At 39.2% G+C, this 27,879-nt stretch overlaps 1 protein-coding gene across 2 annotated transcripts in view; it reads left to right on the top strand.

Moving 5' to 3' along the window:
* ZRANB1 (zinc finger RANBP2-type containing 1) overlaps positions 1 to 27,879 on the top strand; it is a 63,762-nt gene that overhangs the window by 2,119 nt on the left and 33,764 nt on the right. The window contains exons 2-3 of one of the 2 annotated variants that reach the window (XM_084772687.1): positions 18,436 to 18,600; positions 20,128 to 20,978. In XM_084772687.1, the coding sequence (XP_084628813.1) occupies positions 18,560 to 18,600; positions 20,128 to 20,978 (892 nt within the window). In that variant the 5' untranslated portion in view covers positions 18,436 to 18,559. The remainder of the gene's footprint in view (positions 1 to 18,435; positions 18,601 to 20,127; positions 20,979 to 27,879) is intronic. The other variant, XM_084772688.1, reaches the window with a different exon arrangement.

Below are 27,879 nucleotides of genomic sequence, written 5' to 3'. Positions count from 1 at the left end.
TAACATTCAGTTGTACAATGTTTGAGGTAGATTGATCCATGTGTAAGTAATACAATGAAAGCTGTTCCCTGTACTTTATATTGCTTTTATAAAATCAGTTTACTAACTTAAGTAAATGTAGTTGAGTAGGATGCTAACTTTTTTGTAACTTGGTTTTGGTTTTATTTGAGCATTGCTTTGGCCTTCTCCCTTCCCTAGAAATACCCTCTTCTTTGAACACTTTCCTCCCAGTTTGTGGTGGCTTATTTGGAATATTTGTGCCCCTTTATACCTTGGGTAAATTATATTTTCTCTACTTGAATACACTCAGCTCTGTGGCGGTGGTGGTGCATGCCTTTATTCCCAGCACTTGGGAGGCCAAGGCAGGGGGATCTGTGAGCTCAGGAGAACTGGGCAACACAGAGAAACCCTGGCTTAAAACAAACAAAACAAGAACAACAACAGCACCAAGCCAAAACCCACCACCACCAAACAGACAAAACCCTGACGTAACACACTCACCTCTTAACACAATATATAAACCTACAGAAATGAATGAAAAAAGAATTCAAACTCCTTATTCTGTTCATATCCTTGAGTCTTAATTCTTTCTTCTTCCCTGTGTGAAGCTCAGTCCAACCAAATTTGTTTGTTCCTGTGAAGTCCTTCTCTTGGTCTTTATTAATTCCATCCTTCTGTATTCATGGTTCTTACTGTGCACCAACTTAAGTGCTGTCTCCTAAGAACCCTCTTGAGAACTTAACCTGGAGGAATCTATTTCTTCTTTTGTACGAGACTTTATACCTTCCCCCCCCTTAGTCTATGGTAGTGTAGATTTCTTTTTATTATTTCTGCTTCCCAACTATATACTTAAGGCCCTAAGAAATGAGTTTGTATCTATGGAGACAGTATAGTCAGATCTGAAATTCAGTCTGACAAAGTATTTCTGGTTACAGAGGTATTCTAGGATATACAGTTTGTATGCTTTTTACTATGGAGTTTCTGGGATTTTCAATGATTTATGGGAGAAAATATTTGAAACTGTGATCACGTCTTAAAACAATACTTTGCCAGTATGTTTATATTTGTTAGCAGTGTTTTTACAAATATAAGGTGTTGGTATTTTCCATTGACTATGTTATATTATTCAAATGAAAATCTGGTTTCCTTCACTTGGCTTTGGATTTGGTACTAGAGACATGCAGGGTAGCCATTCTTTATTTGTATGCAGATGACATTTATTGTCATGGGAAGGAGGAATAATCTGTAGCCTCAGTTTGCATTTCTAACCTCAGATGCTGATACAATTGATCAAAAGGCAGACGAGGCAGGGGAATATGTGATTCGTTGCTACCTGTTAGTGGGTGGAAGAGAACACAAAACTAGCCCTCAGTAGTATTACATACCAAAGATAATATATGTAGTTATGTAGCCAGTAAGTGGATACTTAGGCACTTGGAAAATTGTGTGTGTGTGTGTGTGTGTTTTTCCTCTCTGGAAACTTAGCCTTTTGTAGTTCGTCAAAATAACTTCCTTAAAATATCTATTTAAAAATATTTTGTATGTATGGGTATTTTGCCTGCGTGTTTGACTGTTTGCCACATGCACGCAGTGTCCTTGGAAGCCAAAAGAGAGTGTCAGATACTCTAGGACTGGAGGTACAGACACTGTCAGACACCATGTGGGTCTGGGGCATAGAATTCTGGTCTTCTGGAAGAGCAGCTAGTGTTCTTAACTGCTGATCCAGCTCTCCAGCCTACAATTGTCTAATTTTTATAAAGTAGTTTATATAAAAACTTAAAAAAAAAAGATTTATTAAGTATATAGTGTTTTGCCTGCGTGTATGCGTAGAGACCAGAAGGAGGCACCGGATCTCATTATAGGTAGTGGTGACCCTCCACGTGGTTGCTGGGAATTAAACTCAGGAGCTTTAGAAGAGCAGGCAGTGCTCTTAACCTCTGAGCCATCTCTCCAGCCCTAAAAACATTTTAAAAAAGATTCATAAGTATTTCCAGTATAACTGGAGCTAAAATCAACCTTTAGTAAACGTCCTAAAATGCTGGCTGTTTTCACTAGGCTACTTGGATTTGTAAAAAGCACTTCCATAGACTAGTACCAGAAATGAGAAGAAACCTAGGTCAGTTGGTGTTTAGTAATAATTAAGTTGGATCCTTTACTTCATATAATTTATAAACTTTAACTCAAACTTACCATAAACATAAATTTAGGATCCAAACTTCAAAATATTAGATGAAGTCAGGATTCAAACTTTTCTTTTTTAATGTGGCTATCCATTTCTCCCATTACTTTATGTTGTAATTTACTGAACCTTAACTCTTAATTATTCTCAACCATAAGCTGATTTCTTAACTCTTAATTATTCTCAACCATAAGCTGATTATTTTGAGACAGCATTCTTTAGATAATATGGCAAAGACCCTCTTGTGTAGATGAAGGCAAGCATCCTTATTTAGTGCTGCATATTATGCTTCAGTAATAACACACTTGCAATTGCATTTTTAGAAGACAGTATATAACTGCTGTGATTTAAAAAAAACCCTCTTCAGCTGCTTTCTTGTTTAGGATATATAACTAATCTTTTATTTTTTCTTTGTATTTAATTAAACTAAAGCTTATTTACCTACCTGTCTGTCTATTTTTTACTGCTAGGGATCTAATTAAGGGCCTTGTACTTGTTAGGTAAGCTTTCTAGCTTTGAGCTACAGCATAGCCCTTTATTTCTTTTTGAGGCTTTTGTTCTGTGCCTCAAACTAGGTTTGAACTTGGAATTCTTCCTGCCTCAGCATCTTGATGCTGGATGACAGCTGTGTGTCACTATACTTAGTGTAAGGGTTATTTTTAAATAGGGATGCTACTGCAATTCTAGAACTATTTTTATTTTTCTGGAGGATGCTCTTCTTAGATAACAATTGAATATTAAGTTATCATCAACTTATTATTTTATTATTTATTTATTTATTTTTTTGAGACAGGGTTACTCTGTGTAGCCTTGGCTCTCTTGGACTCACTTTGTAGACCAGGCTGGCCTCAAACTCACAGTGATCCACCTGTGCTGGGAGTAAAGGTGTGCACCACCACCGCCCGGGTAACTTATTTTTTTAAAAATATTTTTATTTTAGTTTTATTTTATGTGCATTGGTATGTAGGTGTTAGGTCCCTCGGAACTGGAGTTACAGACAGTTGTGAGCTGCCATCTTGGTGCTGGGGATTGTACCTAGTCTCTTTGGAAGAGCAGATAGTGCTCTTAACCATAAGCCATCTCTCCAGCCCTAAAACGAAGGAGCAAGGACTTGAACCTTAGGCTTTTAGACTGTAGGTTGATGTCTTACCAACTAAGCTATTGAGGATCTTATTAATAAATAGGTTCCCTATGCAGACACTGTTTGAAAACAAATGAATTTTTCATTGTTGAATATTAGAAAAAGCCATAAATGCATTTAGCTAAGTATTGGAGATAATTGTCTTGCTTAATACTGATTGTGGTGGGAAAAGTATTTTTCACTATTAAGTGATATGTAGTGTAGGTTTTTGGTTTTTTTTTTTTAAGGTTTTTCAAGACAGGGTTTCTCTGTGTAGCTCTGGCTGTCCTGGGCTTGCTTTTGTAGACCAGGCTGGCCTTGAACTCACAGGGACTCGCCTGCCTCAGCCTCCTGAGGGCTGGGATTGAAGGTGTGTGCCACCACCTCCCGCTTGAGATGTTCTTTAGCAAGCTAAATTCTCTAGGCAGATCCTTTGTTTTTTTTCTGAGACAAGATCTTTCTGTGTAGTCTAGGCTTAGAACATGGTCCCTTTGCTTTAGCCATTTTAGTTCCGGGGTTACTGGTACATTACAAAATGGCTGAATTTTTAGTGCTTTTCCATATAGATTAATAGGAACATGCACTTTTTCTTCCTTAGCCCATTGATTTAATAGGTTACATTAATTTTTGGATATTGAAGCAGCTTATTGGTTCAGTTATTTATCTCACTTGGATATAGAATTCTATTAATTTATTTATTCCTTTTTGGTTTTTCCAGGCAGGGTTTCTAGGTATAGTCCTGGCTGTTCTGGAATTCACTCTGTAGACCAAAGTGGCTTGAACTCTCAGAGATCTGCCTCTGCCTCCTGAGTGTTGGGATTAAGGCTTGTGCCACCAGGCCCAGCTTTTTATTTTATTTTATTTTTTAATATTTTTTGCTTATGGCAGGCTCCTTGAACTCAGAGATATGTTTGCCTCTGCCTCCTGACTGCTAGGATTTGTACACTCTGCCTGGCTCAATGTATTTTGTAGATCTGTTTCTTTACTTATGAACCTTTTTTTGTTCTCCTTCTTTTCCCTTCCTGTCTCCCTTCTTCCCTTCCTGTCTCCCTTCTTCCCTTCCTGTCTCCCTTCTTCGCTTTCTTTCTTTCTTTCCTTTCTTTCTTTCCTTTCTTTCTCTCTCTCTTTCTCTTTCTTCTTTTCTTTTCTTTTCTTTTTTCTTTCTTTTTTAAGACAGGGTATCTTGGGGCTGGAGATATGGCTCAGAGGTTAAGAGCACTGTCTGCTCCTCCAGAAGTCCTGAGTTCAATTCCTAGCAACCGTATGGTGGTTCACAACCATCTATAATGCAATCCGATGCCCTCTTCTGGCCTGCAGGTGTACATGCAGCCAGAGCACTGTATACATTAAAAAAAAAAAAAAAAAAAAAAGACATGGTATCTCTGTGGTGTAGCCTTAGCTGGCTTAGAACTTGCTCTGCACACCAGGCTGGTCCCTAAACTCAGAGATTCATCTGCCTCTGCCCCCTTAGTGCTTGGATTAAAGACTGCACCACCACTGTCTGGTCTTTTTTTAAAAGACAGGTTCTCTCATGTAGCCAAGGCCACCCTAAAACTTCCCATGTGGCTAGATTTCCAATCTCCTGTCTACCTTTCTAGTGCTGGAATTACAATGTGTACCATCATGCCCAAGAGGTGATCCAATGGCCTTGTTCATGCTTGGCGAGCCCTCTACCGTAAGGTCCACCCTCAGCTCAGAAGTACTGAGTTGTTGAGAAGGCAGCACTTTACTACTTCCTTTTTATGAATTATACTCATCCATGGAAGTCTAGGATGAAAAGAACTTTGGTTTATATTTTGTTATATTTCTTACTTTTAAACCACACTTGTAAGTAGTGTATTCCAGACTAGTTTGTTGTATACTGTACAGACTGATCTAGAACTTTGTGGATAGTGATCCTCCTACCTTAGCTTTCTGAGTGCTGACTTTGTTAGGCACATGCTACCACTCTCAGCTAGATTGTTTTTTATTTAATTTTTAAAAAGATTTATTTATTTATTTTATGCATATGAGTGCTCTGTTTTCACGGACACTGGAAGAGGGCATCCAGATCCCATTACAGATGGCTGTGAGCCACCATGTGGGTGCCGGGAACTGAACTCAGGACCTCTGGAAGAGCAGTCAGTGTTCTTAACCATTAAGCCATCTCTCCAGCCCAGCTATATTGTTTTTACAAAGAATATTATTTTACAAATAATATGATTTTTCAGACCCAAACTGAGTTTTTTTGTTTTGTTTTGTTTTTCAAGACAGGGTTTCTTTGTGTAGCCTTGGCTGTTCTGGACTCACTTGTAGACCAGGTTGGCCTTGAGCTCACAGAGATCCACCTGCCTCAGTGTTTTATGTCACTATATTCAACACTTAAAAATTACTTTGTAAAATTTCAAGAAAAGTTTTTCAAACATTTACTTTGAATTTCTTTACAATCCAGGAAACAGTTTATAGACCAATGTAAGTCCCTGGACCATGATTTTAAATAGAATTGTGGTGTTAATATCCAAAGCATTTCATTCGCTTTCTGTGTTTTTGCTGTTGTTGTTGTTGTTGTTGTTTTTTAAACAATCCAATCCTTAGTTCATAGTCTAGAATAGCTTATTGATCTATTTAACTACCCCAACTCCTTATGCTGAAGATCATGTACTTCCCTGGACTTGCACATAAGTGGGCTATCACTGAGCTACACCTACATCCCTTAAAAATTCCTTATTATGAAAAATTTCAAATATACACATAGAGACCAGGATAATGCATTATCATGTGTCCATCACCTGATTGTCAACACATGGCCTACATTGTTTCATTTCTAGTTTTCCTACCTCTTCCTTTGGCAGTCATTTAAAGAAGTATACTGTAAACATTTCAGTGCTGATTTTCCCCTCCCACTGCAGCTGTCCCAGGGACAGCAGGCATGTGTCTCTATTTCTACATCTTAAAGCGGGCAGTTAGATCAGAGGCTTGATCAGCTTCTGTTTCTATTACCATTTCTATTGGTACTTTTAGTGCATGGTAGTATACTTTGTTGGCATACAGCAGCATTAGAGATAGGGTTTTGATATTGCTCAGGTCTGTTATGTGGTAACAAATGTTTCAGAATTTGAGCTTAACTCAGCATATTACAGTGGAAATGGGAAATTTAATTTTACTTCATTATTTTTGGAAATGAGGCATTTGTGCCAGGTGTAGTGATGCACGACTTTAATCCCAGCACTCGAGAGGCAGAGGTAGGTGGATCTCTGTGAGGCCAGCCTGGTCTACATAGAGAGTCCAGGACAGTCAGGGCTCTGTGTAAAAGAGAAACCCTGTCTCTAAACCACCCTTCCCTCCAAAAAAAGGGAAATGATGTATTTGCAGAATAAATTGATTAGTTTTCTAAAGTGAGTCTTACACAGAAGAACAGAGGCTTTGCTAACTAGTGTAGTACCATGCTGGAGGTTATTTAGATGTCTTCTATGTTTATAAATGAGATATCTTGTCTCTAACAGACAAAATTTGCTTACTAATCACATAGGCACTCATTGCTTTCTTTTTTTGTTTTTGTTTTTTATTTTTGTTTTTTCGAGTCAGAGTTTCTCTGTGTAGCCTTGGCTGTCCTGGAACTTGCTCTGTAGACCAGGCTGGCCTCAAACTCATACAGATCTATCTGCCTCTGCCCCCTGAGTGTTGATTTAGTTTTTTTCTCTGCAATTTGGACTGGTAATTAGTCTAAAGTCAGGCTGTCTGTAGCATGTCCCCCACCTCCTTGTAGGTGCTTACTTTACTCTAGGTTCTGCTTACTTGTTCAACTTATAGTTCTCAATCTAAAAAGGAAAATATAAACAAAATGTGTGTCATCAAGTTTTTGTTCTTTTTCAAAAATGTTTAGGTATTGCTTATTTGGTAGTCTCAGAGGAATTGCTGTCCAAGAAACACAGGCAAGTTAATAGTTCAAGTTTTGGATAGTGTATGTGGTTGGATACAGAAGGCCTGGCTCTACTATGAAGTAGCTTGTGATTTTTTTTTTTAAGGTTAGAAGCTGTGCTTTGTCTCCAGATTTAAAATTGGACATAATAGTAGTTCTGAGGAGCACATTGGTTAATATATGTAAAATGTTCTGTATAATGAGCAATATTAGCTGTTACTGCCTACTTGCTGAACAGGGCTGATTTTGGCAGAATTGTGACATAGACAAAATTGGCCTAGCTGTTCACTCACTTCTAATGATCGGAACAAACAGTGTTTTCATTCTGTTGCTCTCTTATACCCTTCTGCATGATGCTTTATACCAGACTGGCCTTGAACTCCTGGACGTCTGCCATGTGATACCACACATGGTTTAAATTATGTGTTTTTTAAATACAGTTTGAGTTCAGATAACTTCTATGTCTTAAATGAGTAACAGAAATTGAATTGATTTGAGAGACTGGTATTTTGAAACAGATGGTAAATCTGAGTTGGTATTGCCTTGGAGTATTTTAGCTGTTTGTTTCTGCTACCTTTTCGCAGCCTTGTTTCATATTATATTTTTTGTAAAAGCTCCAGGTTTCTACCACCTTTCCCTGTCAAACAGAAACCCATTAGCATCTAATAAAAAGCCGCTATTAGTGGGCTAGATATACTTACCAGTGACCTTCTTGTAGGTGTTTTGTAATTTGGGAATAATCTGTTTGGCATCTCAACAGTCAGTAGAATAATGAAAGAAGTTTTGAGCATGTTAAGCCTGTTCATACTGCTTAGAAAAGTTGCCTTATTATTTTATGATTCTCAGGATGGAAGCCAGGCTTTCAAGCATGCTAGACTGAACTCCTCAGACCTTTTTTATTTTTAAATGCTGAAATGACAATCTGCTCTCATGATTAATTGTCCCATTTCCATATGCATCTAAGAAGAGTGTAATTTTTCATTTCTAGTTCCCAGAGCACAAGTTGTAACAATGCAAAGTTTTTTCCTATGGCTACTCTAGCTCCCGAATAATGACACAGGAGTTTTATTAAAAACTTCTAGCACTATAACTGGGCAGCTATTGAGCTATTCTAACCAGACTGTGACCTACTTCCCAGCCACTTGGCCCATTACCTGCCATCTTAGTGGTGTGCTGGCTATTCCTTCTCCATTCTCACAGCAACTCACTGGTCTCCACCTGAGATCTCTTCTCTTCTCTTCTCTTCTTTTTTGTTGTTTTGGCTGTTCTGGACTCATTTTATAGACCAAGCTGGACTCACAAAGATCCACCTGTCCCTGCTTAAAGGCTGTTTACAGGCGTGCCCAGCCATGTTCAGCTTCTCTCTTCTTTATCTTCCTTATTTTTAACACAACATTGAGACAGGAGATTCTTTGTAATAATGACTATGCCAATGTCCAGACTGCAACTAGATCTCTGGGTACAGAAATCTGCATTTGAATACGTGTGCACGCGCATGCGCACACACACTCCTCCAGCAACAAGGACAATGTTTTAACTAGCTATATCTGTCCACAGTTGCACATTGATTAATTTTGTTTGAGATTGTAATTGGAGGTGTATGACTGTAGTTCTAGTAAAATTGAGGTTTTTTTTTTGTTGTTTTTTTGTTTTTTTTTTTTGGTTTTTCGAGACAGGGTTTCTCTGTGTAGCCTTGGCCATCCTGGACTCACTTTGTAGACCAGGCTGGCCTTGAACTCACAGCGATCCGCCTGTCTCTGCCTCCCGAGTGCTGGGATTAAAGGCGTGCGCCACCACACCCGGCCTTAAAATTGAGTTTTTAACTATAGCTAAGAGAAATATAAGTAGTATTCCTTACCTCCTTTCTTACCTATCTAGCAGCTGAAAATGCTTAGAGAAAGTTAACTTTTTATTTAAAGAGACAGACTTGGTAAGCGAAGAGAATTCCTGAAATGACCAGAAGGTGGACGAAAAGAAATGTCACTGGGGCTGGAGAGACGACTCAGTGCTTAAGAGCACTGTCTGCTCTTCCAGAGGTCCTGAGTTTAATTCCCAGCAACCATATGATGGCTCATAACTGTCTATAATGAGATCTGGTTTCCTCTTCTGATGTGCAGGCATATATGCCGGCAGAACACTGTAGATATAAATGAATAAATAAATAAATGAAAAAAAAAAAGAAATGTCACAAATGTTATATGCTGAATTGAAGACAGTTGTAAATAGCTGTCTCCTAGGTCTCTGTCATTCTCATCAGTGGATTGCCAATTCCCGTTTAACTAAGAGGGGTAAGCCTGTCAGACTTATGTTTCCTCCCCTAGTTAATGCATTATTTTAAAGATTTTTTTCAGAGATTTATTTATTTATTGTATATACAGTGTTCTACCTGCATGTAGTGTCTACACACCAGAAAAGGGCACCAGATCTCATTATAGATGGTTGTGAGTCATCATGTGGTTGTTGGAGATTGAACTCATGACCTTCAGAAGAGCAGGCAGTAAGTACTCTTAACATCTGAGCTCTCTCTCCAGCCTTAGTTAATGCATTCTTACCAGATCAAAAAAGCAAACTTGAATGGGGCCAAAGAGAACACTCAGTGGTTAAGACCATCTTCTGCTCTTGCAGAGGACAGGAACCCACATCAGGTAGCTCACACAGCCTGTAATGTAACTCCAGTTTCAGGGGGTCCAACACCTCTGGATCTCAAGGGCATTAATTAATATTTAAAAGAAGCCAGGCATGATGATGCACGCCTTTAATCCTAGTACTCAGGTGTCAGAGGGAGGTAGATCTCTGTGAGTTCGAAGCCAGCTTGGTCTACAGAATGAGTTTTAGGACCTGTCTTGAAAAACAAAACAAAACAAAGAAACAAAAGAAGACAGGTTTGTGAGGAGTAAAGATAGATATTCTGGTAGTAGTATGGATAATTGCCTCAGTTAAGTAATGACGTAGTGCTGGTATGGCCAGGGTTATTCTGATAGCTGTTACTTTATTTTGTCCTACTTTTCACACTCTTAAGGCTTCAGCAGATTTGGTCAGGCTAGTCTTCTTTGACAACAGGTGACTCTGTCATAATAATGACTTCTGTAGAGGAAGGGCAGCTCTTTCTGATATCTACTGATTATACATTGTTTTCACATGTAAGTAGTATTTTTTGAAGATACTTAGTTGACTGGGACTATATCTCAGGGATACTTGCTAGCACATATGAAGCCTTGATTTATTCCTTAGTACCACTATCAAAAATTAGTGAATGTAAAAGATTTGTACTTAAAGCCCTTTATGTATCAGTACTCAATCAACTCATGAGTTGTCATAGTTAAGGTTGCTCAGATTTTGAATGCAGAAGTCTGGTGTAAAATGACATACTTTTAGATAGCAAGGAATGGAAGAAATATTTATTGAGTAGTTTATTGTCCTTAGTCTAGTCCTTTTAAACTGTTGGTAGTTAAATTGAAGTGTAGAAACATGAAATTATAAGCCGGGTTTGGTGGCACACTGTCTTTAATCCCAGCACTGGGAAGGCAGAGGCAGGTGGATAGTTGTGAGTTGAAGGCCAGCCTGGTCTACAAAATAAGTCGGGACAACCAAGGCTACACAGAGAAACCCTGTCTTGAAAAACAAAAATCAAAAACACAAAAAACCCCCAAACAAACAAACAGAAGCATGAAATTCTCATGAAGAATTCAGTTTTGGATATGTTCAGTTTGAAATATATGTAAGTAGTTGAATAGATACTCTGAAGGCGGCTGGATTCACTCATTTGAAGTTGGGTAGAATGACCGACTGGAAATAGAATTTGGGAATCATCAGCATATATGTAGTATTTAAAATTCACAGACTGGGGCCAGTGAGATGGCCCAGCAGATACAGGTACTTGCTCCCAAAGCTGAATTTGATCCCTGTAACACACATAGTGGAAGGAGAGAACTGGCTCCTGAAAGCTGTCCTCTGACATGCACGTGCATGTACTGTTGAATGATTGTGTGCACTTACACATACACATAAACAAACAAATAAATGTAATAAAAAATAAAACCTGTAGATCTATTGAGGTTCCTAAGAAAGTGAGTTGGTAGTAAGAGCTGTGTTGATCGAGGAACTCTCGGTGCTTGAAATCAGAAAGAAGCCAACAAAGATGGAGGGAGCATAGCTACTGAGCAATAGAAGAAAGCCAAAGGCAGTTCTTGAAGTCTAGTAAGAACAGTGTGCTTAGTTGTGGGTCATAGGACCACAGGCTCCAGAGTGTGCTGTTTGACAGACTTTATAGTTACAATATTTTCCCCATAAGTTACCCATACTCCAAATACTGAAGTTACAGGCATAGAATGTTTTATAATATTATTATGCAAATTATATTATTTGTATTATAAGTTACATTGCATTTATGCAATGCGTGTCCATTTATTTTTGAGACACTGTCTATGTAGCTCAAGCTGGCCTGGAAGTTGACATCTGGAATATATTCCTGCCTGTCCTTTTATCAATGCTGGGATTTCAGCCATGAGTCAATATTTACTTAAGTTTTTATAAGTTAAAATTTATTATTTTATGTGTATGGAAGTTTTGTCTGCTTGTATATCTGTTCACTGCTGTGTGTGTGCCTGTGCCTGTGGGGACCAGAAGAGAGTGTTGAATCCCCTGGAGCTCGACTTACAGACGGTTTACCATGTGAGTGTTGGGAATGTAACCCAGGTCCTCTAGAAGAGTAGTAGTTCCTTGACCGCTGAGCTATTTCTCCAGCTCGTAACATACATTTTGGTGGGGAAATGGAATGAAAGGGTGACACAGTAAAGATTAGGATTTGCAGTGAAACACTTCAGATGTTTGCTGATACTTACAAAACTGCCATGGTAAGATGTAAGGGGAAAACAGGTATTGCTAGCTTTTGCCAGTTTAAAATCTAACCAGGCAGATAGGAATATATCTTAGATATGTCAACCATGAACTCTAGTCTTTGTTTAAATCAACTTGACTTGAACTTCAAAATCTCTTGCCTAAAAATTCAACCCCAGTTATCCTTGGTGGGGGTGGGAGGTGGTCTCTGGTTCTTAGGGTTTTTGTTTCTTTTATTTATTTATTTTTTTTAAGGACTTTGGCATTATGAATTTTAACTTCTTTAGGTAAAGCGTTGTCTTTCATTGTATTCCATAGGATTCCTTCTGGTTTCTCTGGCTCTGCTGACAGCTGTGGCCTCCCAGTACCTTGTCTTGGCACTTTTTTTTTTTTTAAATAGTGGTGGGTGCTGGAAATTAAACTCAGAGCTAGAAGCTAGCCTAGGAACATGCTATACATGTGTTATATTGCTCAGCTATGTTTGCCTGTGTAGCTTTGTTTGGCTTGGTGCTGCTTGTCCTTCTGTCTTCTGAGTCCACTGCTGTGATTACAGACATGCACTATCTTGCTTGGCTTTAAAAAACAAAAAGCAAAAAAGTCCTAATGTTTACCCCTTAATACTATCTTGCAAGCATGTTTCACTGAGGTTTTGATACTTATGCAGTTATATCCATGGAGTTGACCTCTCTGTAATTTCTTCTGAGATTGTTCAGAAGCATTACTGTTGCTTTTCCAGGTCGCTAAATGTGATGTGATCTGTATTTTGTTGGTCTTATAAAGTACAGCGTACTGGTCTGTAGGCCTTGTCTCTAAACTCCCTGAGATGGAGTTTCAGAAACCCTTGCTGCCCTGATTGAAAATTGGTGGGAGTGAATTATGTAAGAGAAACTTATGAATTGATATTCCAGAAATTAATACTGAGAGGAAATACAGTGAGTTCACATGTCAGTAAAAGCATGGTTACTTGAAATGCCCTTGGAGTGATCTGAGATTGTCCTATGAAAGTGATGAGAGGTAACTGAGTTTTAAGGATGAACATAACTAAAGCAATGACTTCATGTGTGCATCTTTGGGAATGATGACATGCCTATAAATCAAGGGTATATGTAGTGTGTGTGAAAGTGAGTGAGAGGGCTTGTGTGTGTGTTACAGGGGGGAGCTGAGAGATTATATTGTTAAGAGAAAGCTTCAGAAAAGAGAATTGCTGTGGTAACAGTCAGCTGGATGTATTTAGAACTGAGGAAGGATTGATACTAGTGGAGTGGAAGCAAATAAGTGATCAGATGGAAACCATTGGGAAAAAAATTGGCCAGAAGGCAGAATTCAAGGTGATTCAGCTGGGTACAGGGATACGAATGGTGTCATTTGTGGAAACTAGAGAGAAGTCAGGAGAGGAGCTCCTTGTGAGAAGAAGGTAAAAGGTTTAATGGGGGATTTGATAAGCTATCTGAGCCCTGGAATGAGATTAGATTTGTAGTTAGTGGGTTTTCCGTGTCATCAGGGTTCTGTAGCACCACTGTTCTTTCTTATGACTATTGTAAGTGTTAAAGGAGACGAGAAAAGAGAAATTGAGTGGGAATTTTGGCTTTAGAGTCAAGCAATGCTTTCAGTTACATGTGGCTTTTTGGTTTTTGTTTGTTTTGTTCTTTGGTTTTTTGAGACAGGGTTTCTCTGTACAGCCTTGGCTGTCCTAGACTCACTCTGTGGACCAGGCTGGCCTCAAACTCACATTGATCTGCTTGCCTCTGCCTCCCAAGTGCTGGGATTACAGGCGTGCTCCACCATGCCCAGCTTGTATGTAGCTTTATTTCTTTTTTAAAAATTTTATTTATTTATTTATTTATTTATTTATTTATTTATTTATTATGTATACAGTACTCTGTCTACATATACACCTGCAGGCCTGAAGAGGGCATTAGATTTCATTATAGATGGCTGTGAGCCACCATGTGGTTGCTGGGAATTGAACTCAGGACCTGTCTGGAAGAGCAGACAGTGCTCTTAACCTCTGAGCCATCTCTCCAGCCCTGTGGCTTTATTTCTTAAGTGTTTAGTAATACTTCATAAATAAGGCTTAAGTAATTAAACAGGATAATTTTAAAAATTATTTTAGGTGTGAGTGCTTGCCTATACATACATATGTGCACTAGCTGGGAACTTGAGTCTTCTTCAAGAGCACCAACTGCTTTTAACCAGTGATCTCTTTCTCCAGCCCTAATAAAGACTTAAACAAAAATGGGCATAATTGTGTCTCTTAAGAAAAATATTAGAGCTGGGTGGTGGTGGCACACACCTGTAATCCCAGCACTTGAGAGGCAGGGGCAGGTGGATCTCTGTAAGTTGGAGACCAGCCTGGTCTACAAAGTGAGTCTAGGACAACCAAGGCTACACAGAGAAATCCTGTCTCGAAAAAAACAAAAACCAAATAATAACAACAAAAAATGTTAGGCCAGATGTGGTGGCACATGCCTTTAATCCCAGCACTCAGGAGGCAGAGGCAGGTGCATCTTTGTGAGTTCAAGGCCAGCCTGGACAGGGAGTCCAGGACAACCAAGGCTAAACAGAGAAACCTTGTCTTGAAAAACAAAACAAAACAAAAAAGAAAAAAAAAAGAAAGAAAAAGAAAAATATTAACTTGGTTTAAGTGTAACACATACAGTTCTGTGGAGAAATGAATCTTTTAAAAACCTCTGTTGTGCTCACTTCAGCAGCACATATACTAAAATTGGAACGAAACAGAGAAGATTAGCACAGTTCCTGCGCAAGAATGACTCGCAAATTCGTGAAGCGTTCCATATTTTTTATATCTGCATACTAGCCCAAGGGGCATGTCCCATGAAAGTCTTCATTTACCAGGAAAGTGGTACAGAGGGGAGGACATCCTATTGGGACTCTAGGTGAGAGAAGCATGGGAGAATGGGGAAATAGAAGGATCCAGAGGGTCCTAGAAACCTACAAGAAGAACATTATAGTGGGCAGATCTGGGGTCCAGGGGTCCTGCACAAACTATGGCACCAGCCAAGGACAATACGTGCAGTAAACTTCGAACCCCTACCCAGATCTAGCCAGTGGACAGGACATTCTCCACAGTTGAGTGGAGAGTGGGGTCTGACTTTCACACAAACTCTGGTGCCCCATATTTGACCACGTCCCCTGGATGGGGAGACCTGGTGGCACTCAGAGGAAGGACGGCAGGCTACCAAGAAGAGACTTGATACCCTATGAGCATATGCAGGGGGAGGAGGTCCCCTCAGTCACAGTCATGTAATATGAATAAATTAATAAAATATATTTTTTAAAAAACCTCTGTTATTGCTGGGCGGTGGTGGCACATACCTTTAATCCCAGCACTTGGGAGGCCGAGGCAGGCGGATCTCTGAGTTTGAGGCCAGCCTGGTCTACAGAGTTCCAGGTTAGTCAGGGCTACATAGAGAAACCCTGTTTCAAAAAACAAACAAACAAAAACCAAACAAAACCCCTGTTATACCGATCTTATTGTACCAGTTAATTGGAATGAGTCCTTGGGTATAATTTGGAAACCTAGATTGTATGGAGAATTAAACTTATGAAATTAGATGACTATAATATGTTAGCTTAGCATGATATTTAGTCACAGTTCTTTTTCCAACTGTCTTTTTTTGTTTGTTTGTTTTTTTGTTTTTCGAGACAGAGTTTCTCTGTGTATCCTTGACTATCGTGGACTCCCATTGTAGACCAGGCTGGCTTTGTGGCTTTTAAGAGCTAGGGATGGATAGATGGCTCATTGGTTTAGAGCATATGTTTACAGAGCACTTGATTTTGGTTTCCAGATGCAGCTGGCTGGAGTAGTTCCTCCTCTGGCCTCTGCAGGCACTCGCACTTAATGTGCACAAACACCCACACGGACACACAAACAAAATCCTTCTTAGAACTAGTTGCCATGAAAATAATTTTTATATACCTTATGAGATATTGTGACAAATCTGGAAGAAAAAGACAATGTCAATTTTTAGGAATGTAAAAATCACATATTGTCCTTGCTCTTTGATTTACTGATTGCCACAGGTATAAATGTCTCTTTTGAATGAGCTTCCCTAATGGATTGTAGCTTTCAGTTACTAAAACACAGTATCTTGTTGTGTTTTAACTCCCAGAGTACTTATCTCTATAAAAAATAATCTAGTGTGCTTCTTTTGTCTTCCTTGAATTTCAGTTTGGAATTGCAGTTGCCTGTGCTTTCTTTTTTTTTTTTGTTTTTTTGTTTTTTTGTTTTTTTGTTTTTTTGTTTTTCGAGACAGGGTTTCTCTGTGTAGCCTGGACTCACTTTGTAGACCAGGCTGGCCTTGAACTCACAGCGATCCGCCTGCCTCTGCTTCCCGAGTGCTGGGATTAAAGGCGTGCACCACCACCGCCCGGCCACCTGTGTTTTCAAAATGGGCAGGAATTAGGCTGCTGTTTATTCTTCATTTATAAAGGCATTTTTATGAATAGTCATGATGATAATTATATAGGGCTGGAATTTAACTCAGGGCCATGCATATGGGTGACATGATCTCCACTGAGTGCTACCTCTAAGCCAGTCTTGTTATGATTATTTTATTTTTAATTTTATTACATTAAAATTCATTTTGTGTGACTGTGAAATGTATACTTTAGCAAGCGTGGGGAGGCCAGAGAAGAACTTGTAGTAGTCAGCTCTGTCTGGTATGTGGATCCCAGGTAAACTCATAGCAGGCTTGGCGGCAGGAGCCTTTACCTGCGGAGCCATCTTGCTTCAATGTGGCTGTGTCAGTGGCAATTTATTTTTCTTGGCCTTGAAGATTTAAGGATGTTAAAACAGTGCACTGGTTCCCTGGAGATTAGCTAAAATAAGATTACATTACTGTTAGTTGAGCATTCAATAAAAGCACATATAAAGAAGCAGCAAAGCAATCATGGACTTTGAATGTAAACATTTTAAATGAAATACTGGAATTACTTTAGTATATGTTTGTTATGACACTTCTTCTTTTTGTTTGCTTTGGTTTGTTTTAGTTTTGAGTCAGGGTTTCTCTGTGTAATAGCCTTGGCTGCCCTGGAACTCTCTAGACCAGGCTGGCCTTGAACTCACAGAGATCTGCCTGCTTCTGCATCCTGAGTGCTGGGATCAAAGGCATGTGCCACCATACCAGCTGACATTTGTTCTTATGGTAACTTTCTATGCTCGTTATAATTTCAAATAGCGTGAATAAGTAATTCTCATTTCTGAAAAACTAAAGGAAGGAACTATAGGCTGGCGTTGAAATCACAGCAATCCGCCTGCCGCTGCCTCCTTGAGTGCTAGGATTAAAGGCGTGCGCCACCACACCCAGCTCGTGAATTACATTTCTGTTGTCCACTTTATGTGTCCTTGTAGAATTATAATTCCCTGCTATTGAACCATACTTTCAGATATCACAGATTGTATACAGTCAGTGTGTATAAAGTAAAATTTAAAAATTTAAGCAATGGGCTGGGAAGATGCCCTAGTTGGTAAAGCATTTGCTTTGCAAGCACAAGGACTTGAGTTGATTCCTGTACTCAGGTAAAAAGGCAGTATGTTTGTGTGTTCTTGGAACCCCAGTGCTGGGGAGATTGAGACAGGAGGATTCCTGGGGGCTTACTGATACCCAGTTTAGTCTAATTGGTGAGCTCTAGGCCAGTAAGAGATCCTGTCTCAAAGGAGGTCGATGGCATTCCTCAAGATGATACCTGAGGCTGCCATATGTACATTTATATCTACAAGTATGTGTTTACACACACACACACACACACACACACACACTGATACTGACACACGGACACATGCACATGAATGCATGGACCATACATATATACATAAATTTTTAAAAAATGTTCAAGCAAGATAATTAAAATCATCTGGTTTTGAAAGAAACAGGAAAAGCCCCAAACAAATACAATAACAACAGAAAAAGATTTAAAACTAAAGTTATAAGTAATTATTTTTTGCTTATTTGGATCGTCTTACCTTTTCTTTACAGTAGTACAGATTGGAATTGACTCAGTACTGCTCAGACTCATGATAATATTGTTGGTTGTATTGGTACATGCCTACCACCACAGGTATTTGGGAAGCTGAGGAAGAAGAACTACAATTTTGAGACTAGTCTGGGCCACATGTGGAGACCCTTGCTCCAAAAAAATAAGGAAACATGCATACACGTGTGCTTGTGCACATACACGCCACATTATTTAGGAAACTTTCTCATGGCTGATCAGCCCAATAAATTAGCTGTTTTTATTGCTGTGTTAAAGTAAAATTATAAATAGTACGTCATTAAAATAAGTATAATTAAAATAGAACTGATTAAAATTAAGGCTTTCTAAAAATACTTTTGAATATAGAAGGCTGTAAGTGAAATTCAGTTTTGGTCTCCTTTACAGGAATAGCTATTCACAGTCAGACAGAACCACTTACACGTTTTGCAGTATCTCCCGAGGAAGTCAGAGTCTGAGCCAGCATGAAGATTGAATCTTGTCTTTGGTCTGATTTACCTTTATTGTAACCATGTGCAAGGTGGAGGTTATAGCATGGAAACTAAAACCTTAGTAAGTGTGATTTTTATTTTAGCTATCAAATAGTATTCTTTCTATGGTGAAACTGTCCTCTTACCAAAGGTCACTGTGTATGTGGGGTGTAGATTTGATAGGTAGGAGCAGAATACATTTATAAAGTGACTTAGCTTTCCAGGTTTAGAAAGAAGGAAAATTATTTATCACTTTGCCTAGGAACCTTTTCTCTTTCCTGGTTAAAACAGGTCATGGGGAGGTACCAAATTAAGAACAGATTGAAAAACTGAGAGGTTATTTAGTGCTCTAATTTAAGTAATTAAAATATCATTAAGTTTGCCATGTAAACTGCTTCACTTATGAACTAGTTGTCATTAAGTAATGAAGTCTTCATTACAGTGTAGTGTTAGTAAGTCCACTGTAGAGCCCTGGGAATATTTATCGGCTCACTTGTCTCTCAAGCTAGCTTCAGTCTCAAGATCCTCCTGTTTCAGCCTCCTAGGTGCTAGGACTACAGGCATACACCAGCCCTCCCAGCTTCTAGGACCTTTAAGATAGCAAGTTTTTTTTATTTGTTTGTTTTTTAAGACAGAGTTTCTCTGTGTAACAGTCCTGGCTGTCCTGGACTTAACTTTGTAGGCTAGGCTGGCCTGGAACTCTTAGAGATCCGCCTGCCTCTGCCTCGAGTGCTGGGATTAAAGCTGTGTGCCACCACACGACTTTATTAAAAATAATTCTGTTTTTAATGTAATTTGAATTTTTAGTGTATGTTAAACTTTCAGATATCAAATATGAACATTTGAAAGTAGATTGACATGATTATGCTAATAGTTTTCTTAGAGCTGGTCTGTCTGTTAGAATTTCCTAAGAGTATAGGTGATATGGAGGTTTTCTTTTTATGTTCCAAATATAACTAGATTTTGAGGATACAGAATATCAGAACAATTTCTAGTTTATCTTGCTGTTTTGTTAATTGTGATCAGTGCTCTTCAGCATTTTTCTTTTCTGTGCTAATTAAAAAGAGTGAACAATTAGCACTTTGAAGCTATTTTTCTCCCTTAGCAAGGATAATTAGGAAAGACTTTGATCTTCAGAATTCATGGATTAGAGGTACTACAAATAGCACAATCCACATTGTTTGTAATTTGTGAGTGGTTATGTGTTTAAGGTACTATTTGGTTTGTGTGCCTGCAAGTCTTTTTTTATTTTTCCAAACTAATGGTGACAGCTGAGCTGAAGCTGAGTAATTTCTATTAGTGACTCACCTATTTTTATCTTCTTCCCTGATATAACAAGTCTGTACTCATCTCTTTCTTATCACTTTCAGCAGTCCAAAGTAAACTTTCATTAAATTCTGAAGTCTAAGAGCTTTCTTTGAGAATTTATCTTTAGTATCTCTCTGGAAATCCCAAAACAAAAATGGAATAATTCAATAAAAAGTTTTGCATGTATCCTTTAAGAAACATATATTTTCTGAATTGAAAGGTATTTTTATTTTGGGGGCTTATTTTCAGAGGTGGAATTATGTAGCTATTACTTTAATAACAGTGTCCTAATTATTTATAGCTTCCTGCCTGACATAACTCACTTCAAGAAGTACACAATGTCAGAACATGGGATTAAGTGGGCCTGTGAATATTGTACGTATGAAAACTGGCCGTCTGCAATCAAGTGTACTATGTGTCGTGCCCAGAGACCCAGTGGAACAATTATTACAGAAGATCCATTTAAAAGTGGTTCAAGTGATATTGGTAGAGACTGGGATCCTTCCAGTACTGAAGGTGGAAGTAGTCCTTTGATATGTCCAGACTCTAGTGCAAGACCAAGGGTCAAGTCTTCATACAGCATGGAAAATGCAAATAAATGGTCATGCCACATGTGTACATATTTGAACTGGCCAAGAGCAATCAGATGTACCCAGTGCTTATCCCAGCGTAGGACCAGGAGTCCCACAGAATCTCCTCAATCCTCAGGATCTGGTTCAAGACCAGTTGCCTTTTCTGTTGATCCTTGTGAAGAATATAATGATAGAAATAAACTGAATACAAGGACCCAGCATTGGACTTGTTCTGTTTGCACATATGAAAACTGGGCTAAGGCTAAAAAGTGTGTTGTTTGTGATCATCCCAGACCTAATAACATTGAAGCAATAGAGTTGGCAGAGACTGAAGAGGCTTCTTCAATAATAAATGAGCAAGACAGAGCTCGATGGAGGGGAAGCTGCAGTAGTGGTAATAGCCAAAGAAGATCACCTCCAACTACAAAACGGGACTCTGAAGTGAAAATGGATTTTCAGAGGATTGAATTGGCTGGTGCTGTTGGTAGCAAGGAGGAGCTTGAAGTGGACTTTAAAAAACTAAAACAGATTAAAAATAGGATGAAAAAGACTGATTGGCTATTCCTCAATGCCTGTGTGGGTAAGTTTCTGATTTTTGTCTTATTTTGAATGAGATGGGAAAAGGCATAGAAAATGGTTTGAAAAATAAAAAGAGGGTCAGTATTACTTTGCATTTGACTCATTTGGTGTGGTAGTTCAAATATACATGCATAAAGTTCTGTAATTTTTACCTTGTCTGCCTTGTACCCAAGTGTCCACATTTACTTGTGTTCATGCTTCTTTATCAACTTGAGAGAAAGCTTTACAATTTTAAAAAACTTAATTATAATTTATTCAGATGACATCCTGAATGTTATCCCTTTGCCTGTATCTTCCTGTTCCTGCCCTCCCTCCCTCTTCAGCCTTATTCCCCTCCCCTAGGCCTCTGACAGGAGGAGACCGACCTTCTTCCTCAGCAGATCAGGTCTCATCCTGATAGGCTGCTTCCCCTTACTCTGTATACTGCTGGGCCTCCCCACCAAGGGGAAGTGATGAAATCAGGGCACCAGAGTTCTTATCAGAGGCAGTTCCCATTGAGCTGTCCACGAGAGAAAGCTTTTAAGTTAAAGAGACTGTTAACACATTAGTGAGAAAGTATATACGTGGAGTTTTAAATTGTTCCTCTTATTTATTGTAATAAGATGTGACAGAAGAACACCAGCTGCTGTTTCTGAATGTTTGTAAACAGTGTGAGTGAGCATCTTGTGATGATAGAGGCTTTAGTCAGAAGTTAAAAATATCATAAAAATGTATCACTCCTAGAGTTTGAACGAATATAATACTGACCTTGAAAATGCTGATGTTAACATGAATGACATGTAAATATTTACACACTTGGTGGAACTGATTTCACAAAGAGAGCCGATTCCGTAGTTCAGATTATGATTTTTGTGCATTGTGTTTTTAGTGCTTTTCATAAAGCAACACAGAATGTTGAGGCTGGTTGTTTGTTTAGAGATGTTAAAGGACAGAGCCATGTGAGAGGAAGATTAATAATTTGTGCTGTAACTCATAAAAAGGTATTGCTTAATTCTGTTTTGTTTTGAGACAGGGTCTTTCTACACAGCCTTGGCTGTCCTGGAATTCACTATGTAGACAGACTGGCCTCAAACTCACAGAGGTCCTCCCGGCAGATTTTTAAAAGCCCCCCTCTCCTCTGTAGATTAGGTGTTTGGATTTTATTTAAATATTTGAGTGATTTGTAAGGTTAAGGTGGAACAATAGCTAACACCCACTTCCCCATTTGCCTTATCTTTCTGGATAAGAGTATAGAAGATGTAGATAAAGTGCTCAAGAAATCTGAGATTTCCTGGGGCTGGAGACATGGCTCAGCACCAGAGCACTTGTTGGTCCAGAGGGCCTGAGTTTGGTTCCCAGCAGCCGTATCAGATAGCTCACAGCCATCCATAACTCTAGCTTCAGGGGATCCGATGCCTGGGACTTTCATGGACACTGTACTGGCTGTACATAGCTACAGCGTCTCTCTCTCTCTCTCTCTCTCTCTCTCTCTCTCTCTCTCTCTCTCTCTCTCTCTCACACACACACACACACACACACACACACTCACACACACACACATAATTTAAAATAATAAAAAATAACTCTTAAAAACTGGGCATGGTAGCCGGGCATGGTGGCACACGCCTTTGATCCCAGCACTCGGAAGGCAGAGGCAGGCGGATCGCTGTGAGTTCGAAGCCAGCCTGGTCTACAAAGTGAGTCCAGGACAGCCAAGGCTACACAGAGAAACCCTGTCTCGAAAAACCAAAAAACCAAACCAAACCAAACAAACAAAAAAACTGGGCATGGTGGCACATGCCTGTAATCCCAGAGGCAGGTGGATCTCTGTGCATTACAGGCCAGCGTGGTTCACAAAGCAAGTCCAGGACAGCCAAGGCTACACAGAGAAACCCTGTCTTGAAAACCTTAAAATCAATCAATCAACTTAAAAAAGAAAACAAAAGAGGTCTGAAGTTTTAACCTTTTTATTTTAAAATTTCATGTGTCTGTTGTTGTCTGTGCACCACATGTATGCACAGGCCGAAGGGCAATGAATTCCCTGGAAGTGGAGTTAGAGGATTGTGAACTACCTTGTGAGTGCTGGGAGTTAAATCTGGGTCCTCTGGAGAGCAGCCAGTATTCTTAACCCATCTCTTCAGCTCAGAAATCTGAAGGCTTATTTATCTATCTGTCTGTCTGTCTGTGTATCTATCTATCTATCTATTATTTAATTTTTTATTTATAATATCAAAGAGTATGTCCTAGCAGGTTGAAGGTTAGTTCCAGCTGCTGGAGGGTGGTCATAGTAGCACTTGACAACTGTTCCAGTTTTCTCTCTGATTGATCCATGAACCATATTTTGCTGACTTTGTTGTCTTCATTTTACCCCTTCTCTTGGGAGTTCTTTACTACTTTTTTCCTACTAAAGTCAAATTTATATATTTAACACTACTTAAATGCATTCATAATGTTACATAAGCATCTTTGCTTAGCCCTAAAACATTTTTGTCACCTAAAGGGAACCTTTACCCATTAGGCATTTAACGCCTCCTTCCCTCCACCCCCATCCCACTAATGTGCTTTCTGTTAAAACTATAGCAAGAGTGTAACTCCAAGAAGTTGAATTAGTATAATATTGACCTTGGGAGTATGTCATTCATATTAATAAATTATATTACCTTTTGTGTTAACTGTGATTGTTTTAATTGCTTGTATGTCATTGTGACACTTAAAATCACATTTCCAGTGGTAATGTACTATATATAAATTACATTTGCAGTGGTAATGTGCTACCTATATTTTAATCATATGGTTAAAATACAAATAGTGTATGTAAGTTTACAGATGGGGATGAACTAACTTTCCTTACCTTTTTGGAAGGTTATAGAATTCTTTCCAGACTCAAGGGTTTATATTGTCTTAAGTCAAAGAATCCTAGGATAAGAAATGCTTTATTTTTTATTTTATTTTATTTTATTTTTGCTCTGTGAGTACAAGGACCAGTCAGCATATTTGTCTTTATGGCTGCTAGTATTTCATATGTCTTTATGATTATTCTTTCTTCTTCATACCACCTTTTGTTTTATTTTGCATATTCTTAATCTTTTTGAATTCACATTCCAATTTCTGCATCTTAATAGCTAGGAGTTCATTTTTAAATGATAGAGCAAAAAATATATGGCCAGTCTTGATTCAATTACAAGTTTCTTTTTTTGTTAAGGTATTGGTTTGGTTCATGTGTGCGGTAGCTCTTGGTAAGGTGTATTCTGTCTTTGCTGTTAGCTGAATAATGTTGTTAACCGCAAGGTCAAAAGTGGACCTGTGTTTGCTGGGTAGTCATATCCCAATGTGTAAATATAATTTAACTGTGTTAATTAAAAAAATTTTTTTGTTTACTTTGTTAGATTAGTTAAACTAAAACTACCTGAACAGTAAGGCTAATAGAAAAGTAACATGTACTGAAAAGGAATACCTCCATCCCCTTTGCCTGTGTTACATTTCCCAGATTTTATTAGATATGGGTACATTATGACTTATTGGTGCTATGCATCAAAAATCATCTCTAGGCTGGGTATGGTGACACTCGCCTTTAATCCCAGCACTCAGGGAGGCAGAGGCAGGTGTATCTCTGTGAGTTGGAGGCCAGCCTGATCTACAAAGCAAGTTTAGGACAGCAAAGGCTATACAGAGAAACCCTATTTCAAAAAAGAAAAACAAAAAGCCAAAAGTAAAACATTATCTCTAGGCTGAGCATGGTGACACAACCTTGAATCCTAGCACAAGGCAGGTGGATTTCTGTGAGCTCTGCGTCAGCTAGTACTACACAGTGAGACCTTGTCTCTAAATGTGTGTGTATGTGTGTGTGTGTAAAGCAAAGACACAACATAAATTTGCATTCTGCATGTAAATTGTGAGATGTTGTCATTTAAAATTGGAAAAAAATTCACAGTTAGGCCAACTTTGAAGGAAATAAAATCAGATTGAGGAAGGTTGCTGAGCAAACAAATTTCTGTGGCTAATGGATCCAAATTTCATATAAGTCATGTTATGTTGTGAGATGGCAGTGCCCGAATGTACTGTCAGTAAAAGTGTTAACCTGGAGGTGGGAGCTCGGACTATAAAAGCAAAGCTCTCTTATCTTCTCCTGTTAGATAGCATGTAGTTAGAGCATAGAGCAGAATACAGAATTAATGCATATTTTTTTTGTTCTGGAGCTATATTGAGACTGTTACCTTGTGAAATTGTATTCCAATTTGTAACTCATGTCAAAAGAAACAGGGTTTCATACATTTCATAATTAGATCTATTCTTATACTACATGTACTTGAACCCTGGACTTAGGTTACCTATCTATTAAAATCTCCCCTAGAATGTCTTAATATTTCAAACTCACCTCAGAGCCAGTGAGAATTGGGATCTCCCCTGCCCCCCCCCTCCCTTTTTTTTTTCTTTTTTAGTCAGGATCCGACTGTGAAGTTCATCGTCATACCTGGTTTTGTGTGGAGCTTTGGTCATGCTAGGAAAGTGCTTTTTCAACTGAACTACATCTCCAGCCCTCAGTCTCCCATTTTGGATTAATGGCAATCCATGTTCCAGAAGCTTTTGTTAACTCTTTATTCTCCTTTATTCTCTTTATCCTATTTCTTCGTTTCTTTTTCTTTCTTTTTTTCTTTTCTCTCCCCCTACTCCCCACAGGGTTTCTCTCTGTAGCCTTGGCTGTCCTGGACTTGCTTTGTAGACCAGGATGGCCTTGAGCTTGAGATGTGTTTGCTTCTATCTCCCAGTGCTGGGATTAAAGGTGTGCGCTACCATGCCCTGCTTCTTCATTTCTTTTTAAAGATTTATTTTTATTTTATTTTGGTTTTCTCCAAAACAGGGTCTCACTATATAGTTCTGGCTGTCCTTGAAATCACAGAGATTTATCTGCCTCTGCTTTCCGTCACTGGGATTAAAGGCATGTTAGGCTTATTTTTATTTTTAATTATGTGTGTTTGTATGTGCTATTTGCACATGAATGCAGGTGCTCCCAGAGGCCAGGGTGTAAGTTGTCTGGAGCTGAAGTTACAGATGACGGGCGAGCTTCCCAACCTGGGTGCTGGAAGCTGCACTTGGGTCCTCTTCAAGAGCAGTGTGAACTCTTAATCACCAAACCATCACTCAAGCCCTTCATTTACCATATTTCCATTTGTCAGAAAATCCTGTTGATTTCACCTTCAAAATATTTAGATGCTAGCCATTTCTCATTACTCTGGTCCAAAGCATGTTGTTAATTTTACTTTACTTTGTGTCCTTATTGTCGTGTGTGTGTGTGTGTGTGTGTGTGTTTCTGTCCCCCCATCCCCAGGGATTCTTTTGTAGTCCTGGCTGTCCTGGCCTCACTTTGTAGACCAGGCTGGCCTCAAACTCATAGAGATCTGCCTGCCTCTGCCTCCCGAGTGCTGGGATTACAGGCGTGTATTACTTCACCAAGCTAGTGATAGGTACCTTTCTTGATCTTTTTTCCACCTTATATTTTGAGGTAGCATCTCTTCGTCAGCTGGCTGTTGAGCTCAGAGCCCTTTCTGTCTACCTCACTACTTCTGGAATTACAGGGCTTTTTCACAGGTGTCTGGCATCTCAGCTCAGTGTTTTATGTTTGAGTTTCAAGTGCAGCTGACTTAGCTATCTCTCACCTGTGCTTTTGGTTTTTTGAGACAGTGTTTCTCTGTGTAACCTTGGCTGTCCTGCACTCACTTTGTAGACTAGGCTGGCCTGGAACTCACAGAGATCAGCCTGCCTCTGTTTCCCAAGTGCTGGGATTACACTGTGTGCTAACACACCTGGCTTTCACCTGGCTTTTAAATTTTCTTTTTGTTTTTGTTGTTTTTTGTGATGAGGTTTTTCTATGTAGCCTTGGCTGTCCTGGAACTCATTGTCCTCCAACTCAGAGAGATCTGCCTGCCTCTGCCTCCCAGTGCTGGGATTAAAAGTGTGTGCCGCTGTGCTGTTTTCTGAGATGAGGTCTCAATCAGTTCAGGTTGGCTTTGAGCTGACCATGTAGCTTTGGCTGTACGTGAATTCCTATCTTCCTGCTTCTACCTTCTGAGTGGTGGGAGTCTGGGATAAGAGCATGCAGATCATTCCTTGGCTGATTATAATTGGCTCATGTGCTCCAGAGTTTCTTTTTATTTTATGTATATGAGTGCTCTATTTGCATGCTAGAAGAAGGCATCAGATCACTTTATAGTTGGTTGTGAGCCACCATGTGGTTGCTGGGAATTGAACTCAGGACCTCTGGAAGAGCAGGCAGTGCTCTTAACCACTGAGCCCAAGAGTAAAGTTTTTCTTTCTTTCCTCTTTTTTTTTTTTTTTTTTTTTGAGACAAGGTTTCTCTGTGTAGCCTTGGCTGTCCTGGACACCTGTCCATCTGCCTCTGCCTCCCAAGTGCTGGGATTAAAGGTGTGAGCCACCACTGCCTGGCCTAAGTTTTTCAAAGACTCTACAAGATCATCTATGCACTCGACTCTTGCCCCCATTGTTACTTTAGGATTCATCTGCTGTCATACTTGGCTACTAAGACTTCTGGCAACCACTTCTCTTTTTCTTTCTTTCATTCTCTCCATTTTCTCCCTTTCTTTCTCTTTTCTTTAGTACTGGGGATTGAACCCAGGGTTTTGTGTGTGCTGAGCAGGTGCTTGTCCACTGAGCTAAGTCTCAATTATCTTTGTGCTTCTGCTTTTGAGCTAGACCTCCCAAAAGTTTCCCGGGCTGGCCTTGAACTTATTGTGTAGCCCAAGGAGGCTTTCACTTGTGATATTCCTGCCTTCACAGTGTCTGTATCACCATACCTGGTAGCTTTATTCTGCTTTTTATAGACCAGCCTCTCAGACCTTTCTTCTGTCTGAATTTTAGAGTTTGCTAAATTTCCTTCTTCAGGTCTTTTCTCTACTAATTTACTGGTG

This window comes from Acomys minous, assembly GCF_964271855.1.
Source record: "Acomys minous genome assembly, chromosome: 2".
Lineage (NCBI taxonomy): Eukaryota > Metazoa > Chordata > Mammalia > Rodentia > Muridae > Acomys > Acomys minous.
The sequence above is the reverse complement of the archived record's forward strand: the minus strand, read 5'-3'. Positions and strand labels throughout refer to the sequence as shown.